The sequence below is a fragment of the Oryzias melastigma genome, linkage group LG20 (genome assembly GCF_002922805.2).
Source record: "Oryzias melastigma strain HK-1 linkage group LG20, ASM292280v2, whole genome shotgun sequence".
NCBI lineage: Eukaryota > Metazoa > Chordata > Actinopteri > Beloniformes > Adrianichthyidae > Oryzias > Oryzias melastigma.
The window spans coordinates 5,618,625-5,631,459 of record NC_050531.1 but is presented as its reverse complement, the minus strand read 5'-3'; the positions used below and the strand labels follow the sequence as shown (position 1 = coordinate 5,631,459).

Sequence of the window (12,835 nt, the reverse complement as noted above, 5' to 3'; positions counted from 1 at the left end):
TAATTCAAAAATGAACATTTTGAAGGTAAATTTCAAAAAGATGGAAGACAAAGACAGTCCTAAATCGGTTTTAAAAAGTTGCTTTGAACTGCAATAGAATTAATAAATATTTCGAAGCAACTTTATTTAAAATAAAAACTTTTTCTTTTGGTTTTGCTTTATAAAAATTAAATAAAAACTTCTTTAATATCTACATGTTTTACATTAAACATGTTTGCTTCTTTTAAAAATGAAAAAAACTTTCTTAAACTACCCAGAAATGATTAAGTTTAGCATAAATTATTGCATTTAACCACATTTTTTGTTCCTAAAGTACATGTAAAAATACAAAAAATTAAAAATTCTATTTAAAAATTAAGGTAATGTCGCCACAAAAAAAGTTTTTTTAAGAAGAATCTGTTAGCGTGACCAAAAATCCTGAGATGCATTAAAAAAAAGCTTCTGTGAGCAGAAATGTATCTTTGCATGAATCTTTCATCTATTTTCTCACTTGTTTGGTGAAAGTCATCGGATCACTAAAGTCATCAGGGCTTTTCCTCCAGGGATCATTAATATTTAAGTTAAATTTGATGGCAGCTTATCCCGGGATCGCTGACATCAGCTCCGAGCAAATTACAGCTGACAGACATCGCCGCCGTTGACGGACGCAGATTGACGGGAGAAGCTGCAGATCCTCCAGAAGTTTGAAGAGATTTCTCTTTGAGGGAGCGAGAGGAACGCCTTCACCACGTTTGCTGCGACCTTCCACCTTTAAAATGCAGCTTTCACTAAGAAGTTGACTTCAAGAAATGCTTTAAATATGTCTTAATATGAAAAAATTACAATAAACCACAAAAATGTGTGTTAACAATTGACTGTACATGAGAACTGGACAGAGTGACCCAACAGGAAGTACCTGCTGGCTCCAAAATTCCATAGAGTTCTATAGAAAAATAAAGAGTTATTACTCAGTCATTATATTTGTCAGTATAACCATTCTCGTTTGAAACGCCAAGGGGGCGGAGTCACTCAGTCCAGTTCTCATCTCCACTAATAACTAAATATATAAACTAGGGCTGTGAACATTAACAAGTTAAGGATTAATCAAAAATAATTAACACGTTAAGATTTATTAACGCAAACTAATTAAAGATTCAGGCTTCCACGGCGTGCGTTAAAACTTTTCGTCGGGTGTTACCATGGTTACTTATTAAAAAAATAAATATTCAATCAGTTTTTAGTACTTCATTCTTGGTATTTTTTTAGTTTAGATCACTTTTTCACAAAAAGCAGACTACTTTATCCACGATCCAGAACCATGTTTTACAAATACATTTTCCAGGTAAAACTCTGTAATTATTTGCGATTAATCACAACACAAATGTGCGATTAATCCGATTTTTTTCTAATCGATTGACAGCACTAATTAAAAATACATGTTGCAAATATAGAGTTTTGTGTGTGATTTCATATTGTGATTATTCGCAGATACTAAGTGGTCGTAAATACTGTACTGTAAACAAAAAAGAAAATGATCGCGATTAATCGTGATTAATTTTTTTGAGGTTTGCGATTAATTTGTTAATTTTTTTAATTGAATCCATTTAAATTGAAGCAAAAAGAAAAATAAATAAGAATAAATAAGGGGAAAAAATAATTAAAAATATTTCAGCTAAAAGCTAGAATAATCTTTTAAAATTTGTGAAATTTTCTGAAATAAATTGCAATTTGATTCCATTTCTTTGCTTGTTGAGGACGTTTCCGTCGCCTGCTTGGCGTCAAACTTTGGCGTTGTTCGGGGGAACTGCGGCTGCATCTTTTCTCTGACTTTGAGCTCCAGATAAAACTCTGAAGTTCTGCCCCAGCAAACAGTCCTATCTGCCCAACGGACCCAGAGATCACTGCACCCTCGGCGCAGTTTTTCTGGCGTGAAACGTGATCCTCAATGAGCCGTTGATGTTTTGACACGACTGATTAACTAAGACTCCCCCGATTAAAGCAACGTGCAGGAGGAAGTGGGATCTGTAGGAGGGGGGGGCTTTGCATCTGTGTGTGGAGGGGGGGTGGTCTCAGAGGATGGCCGTTGTCTTTCTCAGAAAAGTGAACTTGTCTCACCCATGAGACAGATGAGCAATGTGTTAGGGCCTTGTGGTTTATGGACAGAAGCCGGTTCTCAGGCTGGGGGGGCTTTCACTGGAATAGAAGAAGAAAAGGCTTTACTTGGAAATAACTGACAGTTGTGCCAGCTCGCTGTGGTGCAGCGTGCTCCCGAGATGAAGAGTAAAGAAGGAGGGAAAACACGGGGGGGTTCTCCAAGAAAGTGAAATACTTTTGGTTATAAAAAGGTTACCGTCCGTGTTGAAGCGACTCCTTCTACGGCAAACCTTTTCAACATTTAATGGATATCCTTGATATCAGGCTGTTTTAAGCCTAACTCACATGTGTTAAAGTCAAGGCCCGGGGGCCGGATCCGGCGAAAGAGGCTGTCACCTTAAATAAATAAATAAAAAAAACATTTGCACTACAAATTTAAGCGATCCTTGGAAATTCAATCCATTGAGAAGCTTCTGGTTTTAAAGTTTGAAGATTTTGAATAGGGATTTTGTATGTATTGTCTTTGGCACACGAAAGAACAAGGTAGTTATAAAATACGAGTTATATCCGTGAGGTTTTTCCCTTCCGGAAGTAAGACTCTTTAGTCTCCAAGGCACGGCTTTTTGCTGCTTTGGGCGCCGCCCATTTAATACATTATCCTTGAGACCGCCTCGGCAGTGTGTCTGCGTTTTGCCCACAATAACAAACAACATCAGAACTTTTGCAAAGATGCACGTGCATACCGTATATCTGCCCTAAGTAGCTGAGCTGCAAAGCTAGTGTCTGAGCACGGCTAGTGGAACGGCGAACCTAGTGGCTGACCACGGCTAGCTGTGTGTCGAACGTAGCGGGTGAGCATGGCTACCTGAACGGCAAAGCTAGCACCTGAGACTGCTAACTGAGGACGAATAGCTGAGTACATCTAGCTGAGTGGCGAGCCTAGCGGCTGAACACCGCTAGCTGTGCACCAAATCTACCGGCTGAGTGGTAAAGCTAGTGACTGAGAACCGCTAGCTGTGCGTCAAATCTACCGGCTAAACGTTAAAGCTAGCGACTGAGAACCGCTAGCTGTGCGTCAAATCTACCGGCTGAGTTGTAAAGCTAGCGACTGAGAACAGCTAGCTGTGCGTCAAATCTACGGGCTAAGCGGTGAAGCTAGCGACTGAGAAACGCTAGCTGTGCGTCAAATCTACCGGCTGAGCGGTAAAGCTAGCAACTGCGAAACGCTAGCTGTGCGTCAAATCTACCGGCTAAACGTTAAAGCTAGCGACTGAGAACCCCTAGCTGTGCGTCAAATCTACCGGCTGAGCGTTAAAGCTAGCGACTGAGAAACGCTAGCTGTGCGTCAAATCAACCGGCTGAGTTGTAAAGCTAGCGACTGAGAACAGCTAGCTGTGCGTCAAATCTACGGGCTAAGCGGTGAAGCTAGCGACTGAGAAATGCTAGCTGTGCGTCAAATCTACAGCCTGAGTGGTAAAGCTAGCGACTGAGAAACGCTAGCTGTGCGTCAAATCTACCGGCTGAGCATGGCCAGCTGAGCAGTAAAGCTAGCGCGTGATCTCCTCTAGCTGAGTGGTGAAGTTAGCACGTGAGCATGGCTAGCAGAGCACAGTTAGCTGAGTGGGACAACTAGCTGAGCGGAGAAATATGGTGTTTGTGTTAGCTTGGGGGCAGCGCTGGCAGAGTAGACTCTTCCTGAAAGGGGCGGTTCTCACTTTGTGACATCAGCAGGAGAGAACTCGCTTGTTTTTTGTGGGTTGGAAGGGGCTGGTGCTCAGAGGGCTTTTGGAGGATTACATAGAAATATGTGCATGGATTAAAATACCACTTTGGGGTCGTTTACAGTGAGGAAAGAACATTATAATACACATAAAGCTTAATATTCAAAGCAAAACTATGAACACAGATGTCAGGAATCCTGGTTCTGTTCTGATGTTTAGTATTCTGAATCTGCAGCTTCCAGCATCCACACGCTTGGAGCAGCAAACAGGATTAAATGGTTTCTCCGTGTTGGATCAGTGCGTTCATGTGATTCTCTTTCAGGCAGGGCGCATCTCGCCGTTTGTGCTTGGCGTGGATGGCGACCGGCGGCTCTCCTCCTCCCTCAGCACATTCATTCATGAGCTGCGTCTCCCTCCCTGCAGCAGCTGATGATGCAGAGGGATGATGCGGCGAGGGGGTCACGCCGGGACACGCGTCTCCCCGCCGCGCATGCTCGCCATGCAGCTCTGCTGCTTCACAGGCTCCATTTTTTTTTTTTTTTTTTTTTGTCTTTTCATCTTCCTCCTCCAATGGCCACACCCAAGATCAATCCACTCCACTTCCTCCATCTCCTCCTTCATCCCTTCTTCTGGATCTGCTGCAGAGGACACACCCATCCACACGCCGCCGCCTCTTTGACCCCAGAAGTTCTGCTGCAGTGGCAACAGAGGAGTGGCCTCCTCTCCTCAAAGTTGGGAGGCGAGCAGAGAAGACGACGAACCTTTCATGTGAGAGGAAGACATAATTGGACGATAAAAGGCTTCTGGTGTGAAAAGACGATTGTGAGGAACATCATGACGTCCGTTAATTATAGACCCGCTTTTATGTCTCCTTTAACTAAATGGGCAAAATAAGATTGAAGATAAAAAAGTGGTTAAAAGGTTTGTGAATTTTTTCATGACTGATTGAAAAAAACTTGATTTGCTCATTTTATTTTAATTATTGGGACTTTTTATTGATTTTTTAAATAGAAATAACTGCAAAAACAAGATTGTTTTTGCTATTTTTCTTTATGTCTTTGATAGAAAAAATCTCAAGCACAAGGTACTCAAAAACTCACCAAAATCACCTAATATCCACTGAAAAGTTTTTTTTTTTTTCTTTTTTTTGGCAGCGTGAATGACCTCGCCCCCAAAAGATGACTTCACAGTGGGAGAAACCATCCAAAAATACAAATGGGGCTTAAAAAAAGTTTAAATCAAGTAACGAAACCAAAACACTCACAAGGATTTACATTTTTAAGAGCAAGGTGTGAAATTTTCACATTTGTGCACAATAGAGAAAACAAATTTTCACACACACCACGAGGCTAAGTCTAGTTTCATTGACCTTTGACCTCAGTAGGCCGCCATCTTGAATTTTTATTTAAACCTTAAGTATACAAATTTGAACTAATCTTCTGAATTTTGATGTATTGCCTCCTAACTTCTCAATTATTAGGTAAAAAAAAAAAATGTTGGTTTTAACGTTTGCAGATGTTAGCGTGGCAAGCTAGCTCATTTTCTCTGAAATATTGTAAAAATGTCATATATAAATCCTCGGCTTCAGGCTGAACGAAACAATATGACATACGATATGAACATATTAGGAATGTGGGCGTGGTTATTAAAAAACATGGTTGCTAAGGAAATCCCAAAATTTACTTATGCAGATTCTTTTAAAATCGATGTAGGCGTGTTCGTCTCCCCCAGACGACCAAAAAATAAAATGGTTACTATGGAGTTAAACCTAAAGAGAAGCCGCCATTTTGAAATTTGTGGCGTGCAGCTCTGACCAGAGGGGAAGGGTCAGTCTGTGAAGGTGGGGGCAACTTGTGGATGTAATTTACATTTACAAATGTAGTAATAAAAAACAAAGTGGTGTGCCCGTCAGTGTCGATACCATGAAGCAAGAAGGTTTGAATCCCCATTGAGACCGTTTGTGCCCCTCCCCCTCAATTTCTACAGATCATTTCATGTTTCGAGTTCATCAAATAGACGTGAAATCCCACAAACTCTCACTGAACAAACCGCAGGACGCCATGAAAGGTTCGTAGTAACAATAAGAGCTTTTGAGAGGGAGCAGCTAATTTTAAATTCTGAACATCCTCCGAGGACGGTGTGGTCGTCTGGACCGATCGGAGAACAGGAAGAGGAGGAGCAGGATGCACTTTCCGAGGAGACTGGAATCGTTTAATAATTAATGCAGGCCATGGGGGGCAGAGTCTTCTTCTATGATCCGTGACCCATTAGAACCATCAGAACCGCAGGAGTCCAAATATCCCAGTATTTATACATTTTACTTAAATTTAATTTTTTAAATTTCAAAATAAAAGCCTTTCAGCTGCTTCTGTCTTCACCTTAAAACCATAAAAACTCTTGTCAGGATAAATAATATTTCAGTTGCACTCAGGTGATCCGTAACATGCAGAGACTCAACTTTTAAGCTACACTAATAATAAAAGCAGCACAAACAAAGAGCTGAAAATTAAAAAGGAACTTCATCTAAATTCATCAGAGTAGAAATGTTTAAAAAGAATGAGGAAATAAAGCAAAGTCATTAAAAGTTGTTCATCGAAAATCAAAAATATAAATTTTCTCTTAGGCTTTATCAGTTAATTTGACTTTTTTGGGTTTGTTTGTTCAACCTCAGTGTTAGCAATTAACTTCAGCCAAAATATATACAACTAAAATGGATTAAAACAAACAGAACAAAGCTGACCCTGTTAGTTTTAAATTAAAATCTCACATTGGAAAAAATGTAAATGTTCATCTAGAAGGAGAAAAATCACCTACATTTTTCTTTAAGTTTTTCAAATTGGAATAAAAAAATGTTTTTTTTTTATCAATTTTAACAACAAAAAATGGAATTATTTTTGTTCTGTGGGCTAAAACCATCATAAAACAGAGGCGGCGAGTAGAAAACGAGTTCTCCTTTTATGTCTCCAGGCCACAACAAACTGCACGTTTACAGTACAGACTCCAGATTTGAATTTGATTCTGCACATATCACAGTTTAAAGTTTACAAATGAATGAAAAAAAAACAGAATAATAAAAAAAAGACAAAACGCACAAATTAAAACCAGTAAAAAATATAAAAACAGTACTCCTAATTTCATTTGCAAAGTACCATCTCAAAAACACATCTGAGAATGCACAACAGAGCAGACAAATTAAACCATTCATTTTTTAAATAGAAGGAAAAGACATGTTCATCATGCAGAAGATGTAATTAAATAACCAATCAAACAAAAATATATACTTCTATATAATATATATATATATTTATATCTCTCTGAATTTTTCAAGTCCAAGCTCTCCCGTCCCTGAACCAGGGAAAAACAAGATTTAAAAACATCAGCGCTGCCTTGCTCAGCTGCCGTCGTCACGTGGCCTTCTACATCCCAGGCAGCGACGTCGGTTTGGCACAGAAAGATGATGGCAGTAGCATTTTGCAGTATAAAACAAACAAAAAAAAAGGGCGGAGCTCTTTTTCGACTAAAATAACAACAAAAATAAAAGACTGAAAACATAAAAAGGACATTCTGTGCAGCGACATCAGTCAGGTCAGCGAGTGGCGTTTCCCCGCGGCGGCTGCAGCGCCGCCTCACTGCAGCATGCTCTTGATCGTCTTGTTTGTGGATTCGTCGTTCAGATGTTTGGTCGTGTACCTGCAGGAATAAGCAGTAAAATTCCTTAAAACACATGTCAAGGTCAAGGCCCGGGGCCAGATCCGGCCCTCCAGATAATTTTATTCTATTGTTATTAATGACCCGATGTTATCTTGCTCTCACTTCTAACTTGTAGAATTTTGACAAAATATATATTTATGGAGAGTAAAATATTGAAAGTTATTCAAGGTTTAAATTGATTTATTCTGGAATATTCCTGCCTTTTTATTATTTATGTTGAAAAGTTACAGTTTTAAAAATTGGCATTCTGCCAGCTTTTTGGACAATTTTTAGGCTATTTTTGAGTTTAGCTAATATTTGTAGCTATACACTAGCTGTTTTGGCTAATTTAGGCTCTTTTAAAAAGTTTTTCTGTCTATTTTGGAGTTTAGCTATTATTTTTAGCTACATGCCAAATGTTTTGGTTAATTTAGGCTTTTTTAGGGCAATTTTGAAGTTGAGCTATTTTTCAGCTAAACGCTAGCTTCTTTGGCAAACCTACATTTTTTTTTCTTAGTTTTTTGGGCTAATTCAGCATTTTCAGTTTTAGCACGTTAAGCATTAATTTCAGCATTTTCAGCTATCAGCTTCAGTGCTTTTATAGCTATCAATTTCAGCATTTTCAGCTATCAGCTTCAGCGCTTTTAGCCATCAATTTCAGCATATTCAGCTATCAGCTTCAGCGCTTTTAGCTATCAATTTCAGCATATTCAGCTATCAGCTTCAGCGCTTTTAGCTATCCATTTCAGCATTTTCAGCAATCAGCTTCAGCGCTTTTAGCTATCCATTTCAGCATTTTCAGCGATCAGCTTTGGTGTTTTTAGCTATCAATTTCAGCATCTACTGCTATCAGCTTCAGCGCTTTTAGCTATCAATTTCAGCATTGTCAGCTATCAGCTTCAGTGCTTTTAGCTATCAATTTCAGCATTTTCAGCTATCAGCTTCAGTGCTTTTAGCTATCAATTTCAGCATTTTCAGCTATCAGCTTCAGTGTTTTTAGCTATCAATTTCAGCATCTACTGCTATCAGCACCAGCCTTTTCAGCATCCAAATTCAGCCTTTAGCATTCACACTAGCATTATCACAGGTAATGCTATACATCTAGTTCAAAATATGTTAAAAAGTTACAGCTTTAAAGTTAAAAATATAGTTTTAGAATATTCAATAAATGTTTATCCTGTTCGGCCTGCGATCTAAGGTATGTTTTGGATTTTGGCTCCTTGTGCGATTGAGTTTGACCGCCCTGCTCTAAAATTTAAGCTCAGATTTTCAGTTCCAGCAAAAACTCATCCGGAAGTTAATTTTCTGCTCAAAACGAGAATGACGATCATGTTTTTAACCGCATTATTTTTCTCATAAGGTCAAAATGTTATTTTTGGACATTTCTTTAATGAAGTTGTCATCAATCAGTAAAAACATTGCATTTGTCTCCCTGTTCGGCTCCATTTCGATGCATCAGACTCTCACCTGAGAGCGTTGAGAAGGCCTTCCACGCTGTTGGGAGGCTGATCCTTCAGAACTTTGATGCAGCCTTTCATCTGTAGGAGCAGAAACTCCACGTTAGCTTAAAGGAGAAACAAGTTTAGCACTAAAAGGTGCGAGCGCTCACGTCTATTTTAGAGGACTTGGCGAAAGCTCCGACAGGATGAACGTAGTCGTAGAGGATGATCACCCCGACCATGACCCTGAGGCAGAAGGACACCGTGCTCTCGTTGATGAAGCGGCTGCGGTATTCCCTGACGGGGACGAAGAGGAGCACGCTCAAAACAAGAACCAGAAGAAGTAAAGCGGTGAAGCCGGACGCGACTTACGGCGTTTCCAACATGACTTTGCACACGCTCGCCATGGTGCTGAGGCAGTCTGTGGTGTTCTCGATGGGCAGGTTCTTGTTCTGCAACAGAAATGAACTCAAACATTTAACCTCACAGCCTCCAGAGTTTAGAATTAAAACAATTTTAGTTTTATCTCGACTAACAGCTGTTTTTTAAGTGATAAACTCTTAGTAAGAGTAAAAGAGAAAACCTGAAGACAAATGAACTTGATGCTTCCCCTCTTCTGCAGAAGATTTCTTCACCTGGGGGGTCAGACTTCTTGCATTTTCAATATTTTGACAGAATTATTTTCTTACAGCTACACAGAACTCAAACACTCCTCTATAAAACCGTGAAAAGACTGTTTCCACACGAGAACGCTCCTTATTACCCAGTTTATTGCAGGGTTTATGTTCCAAAAATGATCAAAGAAATCGTTTTCTTTATATTTTACAATTATAACCGATACTTTAATGCTGTAAACCACCTTTAAAGTTACTGACTTTATACACTTCTCTCAAACAGACTTGTTTTTTCCAAAGTTAAAGGAATCAGTCCATTAATATAGACTGAAAATAAAGATCATCTATGGGAGTTGAAGGAACTCTGTACAGGAGAAACGCCACAAAGGAGATTGATAGGCAAAGACTACAGCCAATCAGGATGCAGAACACAATCCACTTTAAAAAAAGCAGTAAATCTACATAAAAAAATCTGCAAAAATGAACTGTGTTATAGTGAGGGGCCACTATAAATACACAAACTTCTCAGCTGATTTATCCACAATTTCATTTGTTTTCATGTTTGTTCATCACAATTTTTTTTTGGTATTTTTAACATGTTCTTGTAGCATTGTTCTTATATTAGAGGAACTATTTAAGATTAAAACTGCGTTTGAGTGTTTCTTAATTCAATCGCGTTGGATCAGAAAACCAGATGCTTGAAAAAGCTCAGACTAATGACGCAGCATGCTGACCCGATCACGCTCAGGTGTGCATCACATGACGAGCGCTCAACAGCTCGTTGTTATTTTAGCGCTGCTAATGCTAGCTTGAGCTATAAGCTCAAACAGAACTCTCAGCTGCAGGGAAGGGGGCGGGGTTGCTCTGTGTCAACGCCCCCAACCCGGAATTGTATTTCTAATGAGTTACTGTCACTATGCATAAAATATGTCTTAGAAAATGACAAAAACCTTTTGATTTTGGTTAAAAACTGCAGATTTCTAACTAAAATATTCCCGGGAACGATTTTATTATAGAAAAATATATAGTTGGAGTGGGACTTTTTAGTGTTTTTGTTGCATTTTTAAGCATGACTGATGACATATTTGAAGAAAATTAAAGTCAAAATTATATTTCTGAGAATTTCTGTATTAAATTGATGTGAATTGATTATATTTGTTACACAAGAATATTCTAGGCGGGGAAACAGGGAGGGGAGAGGGGGCGGGGTTACTCTGCACCAACAGCCCCGCCCACATGTCAGAGGTGAATTTCAGATGAAGCACTGCAGCTCTGCAGAAACCGTTTTAGAAAACGACAGTTTTATTATTATTATTATTTTTGTTTCATTTTATTATTTTAAATACTTGTTTAAGCAATTTATCTTTCTGACTTTTGGAACCTTGTAATGCATAAGGATTGTGTTTGTTTTTTTTTTTTAATATGCATGTGAAACTAAAAATACCGTGGGTAAAAAAAGAAAATTTTGAATTAAAAAACTGCATAATTATGAGTGGGACTTCAGTGATTTCTGCTGTAACCATGGAGATGGTGGAAGTCTCACCTCTGATACAAACTTGGTTGTGCCGTCGCTCAACGTCTTGAGCATGGGAGTGGCGTCGGCGTAGAACAGAGATATCCGGTTTGCCAGCTCGTTGTTCACTTCGTTCTCCAGCTCGGCCTGGAAATCATTAGAGGCAGAAAAATAAAGAAATGTTTCAGAATATGAATCGTTTCCGGCTCTGCCGGCCGAATGGCCTTCATCTAAAATTCAGATTGAGACCTTTAGCTGACCCCGGCGTGTTATCAGAACAGCTGAAACGAGGTTTTATCGGAGGAAATTTGAAAGAAAAATGTCACCAAGTAATAAAACAAAGGTCCTCCTGACTCCAAACCTGTGGACTGACATCCTAAAAGTCACTTCTCGTCTGCAGCTGTGAAACGGCTCGCTGCGTTTCTGAACCCAGGAGGAAAATCTGGATGTTTGTGCAGATACTTCATCAAACGACAGGAAAACTCTGATATGAACCGGATCAGCGAGCCCTCCTGTTCCACCAACGTCCTGCTGTTTCAGACAGGAACACCTGCCGCCTGGCAGAACGCGGCGCCTCATCAAGACTGATCTAAATTTAGCAGAGAATTAAAAAAAAAAAGGAAAACAAAACCGCTTCCTACTTCTTGACAGGATAAGAATAATCTGCCCCAGACTTTCAAACCAATTTCCATTTGAACAAATGAGGAGACGGGGCGCGGCAGACGCGTTTCATCTGGGATGTCGGAATGATTCAGCTGTCTGAGCGGCGACTAAACTGCAGCGCCGGCGCCGTTCAGCTGTGACAGCTCCTAACGACAGCTCGCCTAATGGCATCTTCAGGTTTGAAGAGGAGAAGATGCTCACGGGAGGAAGAGGAGAGCGGCGAAACCAAACGGGAGCAGAGATCAGGAGCACGACCTGGAGTTTATTTCCTCCAATCCAAATTCAAATACATAAACATCACTGTTTCATTCAGGACATCAAACGCTAATTTATGGGAGTTTTGGGGAGGGAACTGAATCTGGATCCTTTGATTTCTGTTCTTCATACGGAGCTCAAAAATAGACGGAGCTTACACATCCGTGAGGAGATGACAGAACCAGGACGCTCCGAGTCCCAACAAGAAAACCCCATTAATGTCCAGCTAAGGAAGTGAACTGGTCATCCGAGTCACACGTACGGTTTGACAGGACGTCGCCATGGAAACGGCGTTTCTCACACACACGCGGCGTGCAGATAAAAGCCTATCAAAAGTGGATTCATCCTTTTCTGATCGAGTCAAACTCACAATGCAATGACTAGAAGACATTAGAAGCTACAACAGCTTAATTATGCAACATTGTGTCCATAAATGTGACGTTTTTGTGAGCTAGCGTCAAGATTTTAGCTTTTTCGACACACGGACAACACCGATAAGAGATCCGGTTTATTTTTCAGAGCTCTACAAGAACATCAGTAATCATGTCTGGTTCATGAGATCATTCAGAGACTCTCAGTACGGTGAGCTTGAATGATGGACGCTTTCAGCGGTACTTCTGTTTGTCTGTGACCCAGTGTGACGACCTGCTGTTCCGTATTAGTCAGAGGAGGGAAAAAAAAGATTAAAATTAGAGGATTTTTTCTTCATTGTCTCATACAAATAGGAAAAAGAACGATCAGCTTCTCCTCCATGATGGTTTTAGACTTGCCTAACCTCCAAGTCCACTAGAAAGTTGTGTAAGCCGGTAAATTTTTGACGACCAAAGGCGATACGAGCCATGCTAAGGCTAACACGATAACGACCAA

The 12,835-nt window shown here is 39.9% G+C and overlaps 1 protein-coding gene across 5 annotated transcripts in view; it reads right to left on the bottom strand.

Annotated features, from left to right (window-relative positions):
- Window positions 1-6,730: 6,730 nt before the first annotated feature.
- The window catches only part of fam49bb (family with sequence similarity 49 member Bb), a 37,937-nt gene continuing 31,832 nt past the window's right edge, over window positions 6,731-12,835 (bottom strand). For all 5 annotated transcript variants that reach the window (XM_024280114.2, XM_024280113.2, XM_024280112.1 and 2 more), the window contains 5 exons: window positions 11,081-11,197; window positions 9,296-9,375; window positions 9,094-9,220; window positions 8,952-9,022; window positions 6,731-7,484 (listed from right to left, as the gene is read on the bottom strand). In XM_024280114.2, coding sequence (XP_024135882.1) covers window positions 7,421-7,484; window positions 8,952-9,022; window positions 9,094-9,220; window positions 9,296-9,375; window positions 11,081-11,197 — 459 coding nt within the window. In that variant the 3' untranslated portion in view covers window positions 6,731-7,420. The remainder of the gene's footprint in view (window positions 7,485-8,951; window positions 9,023-9,093; window positions 9,221-9,295; window positions 9,376-11,080; window positions 11,198-12,835) is intronic.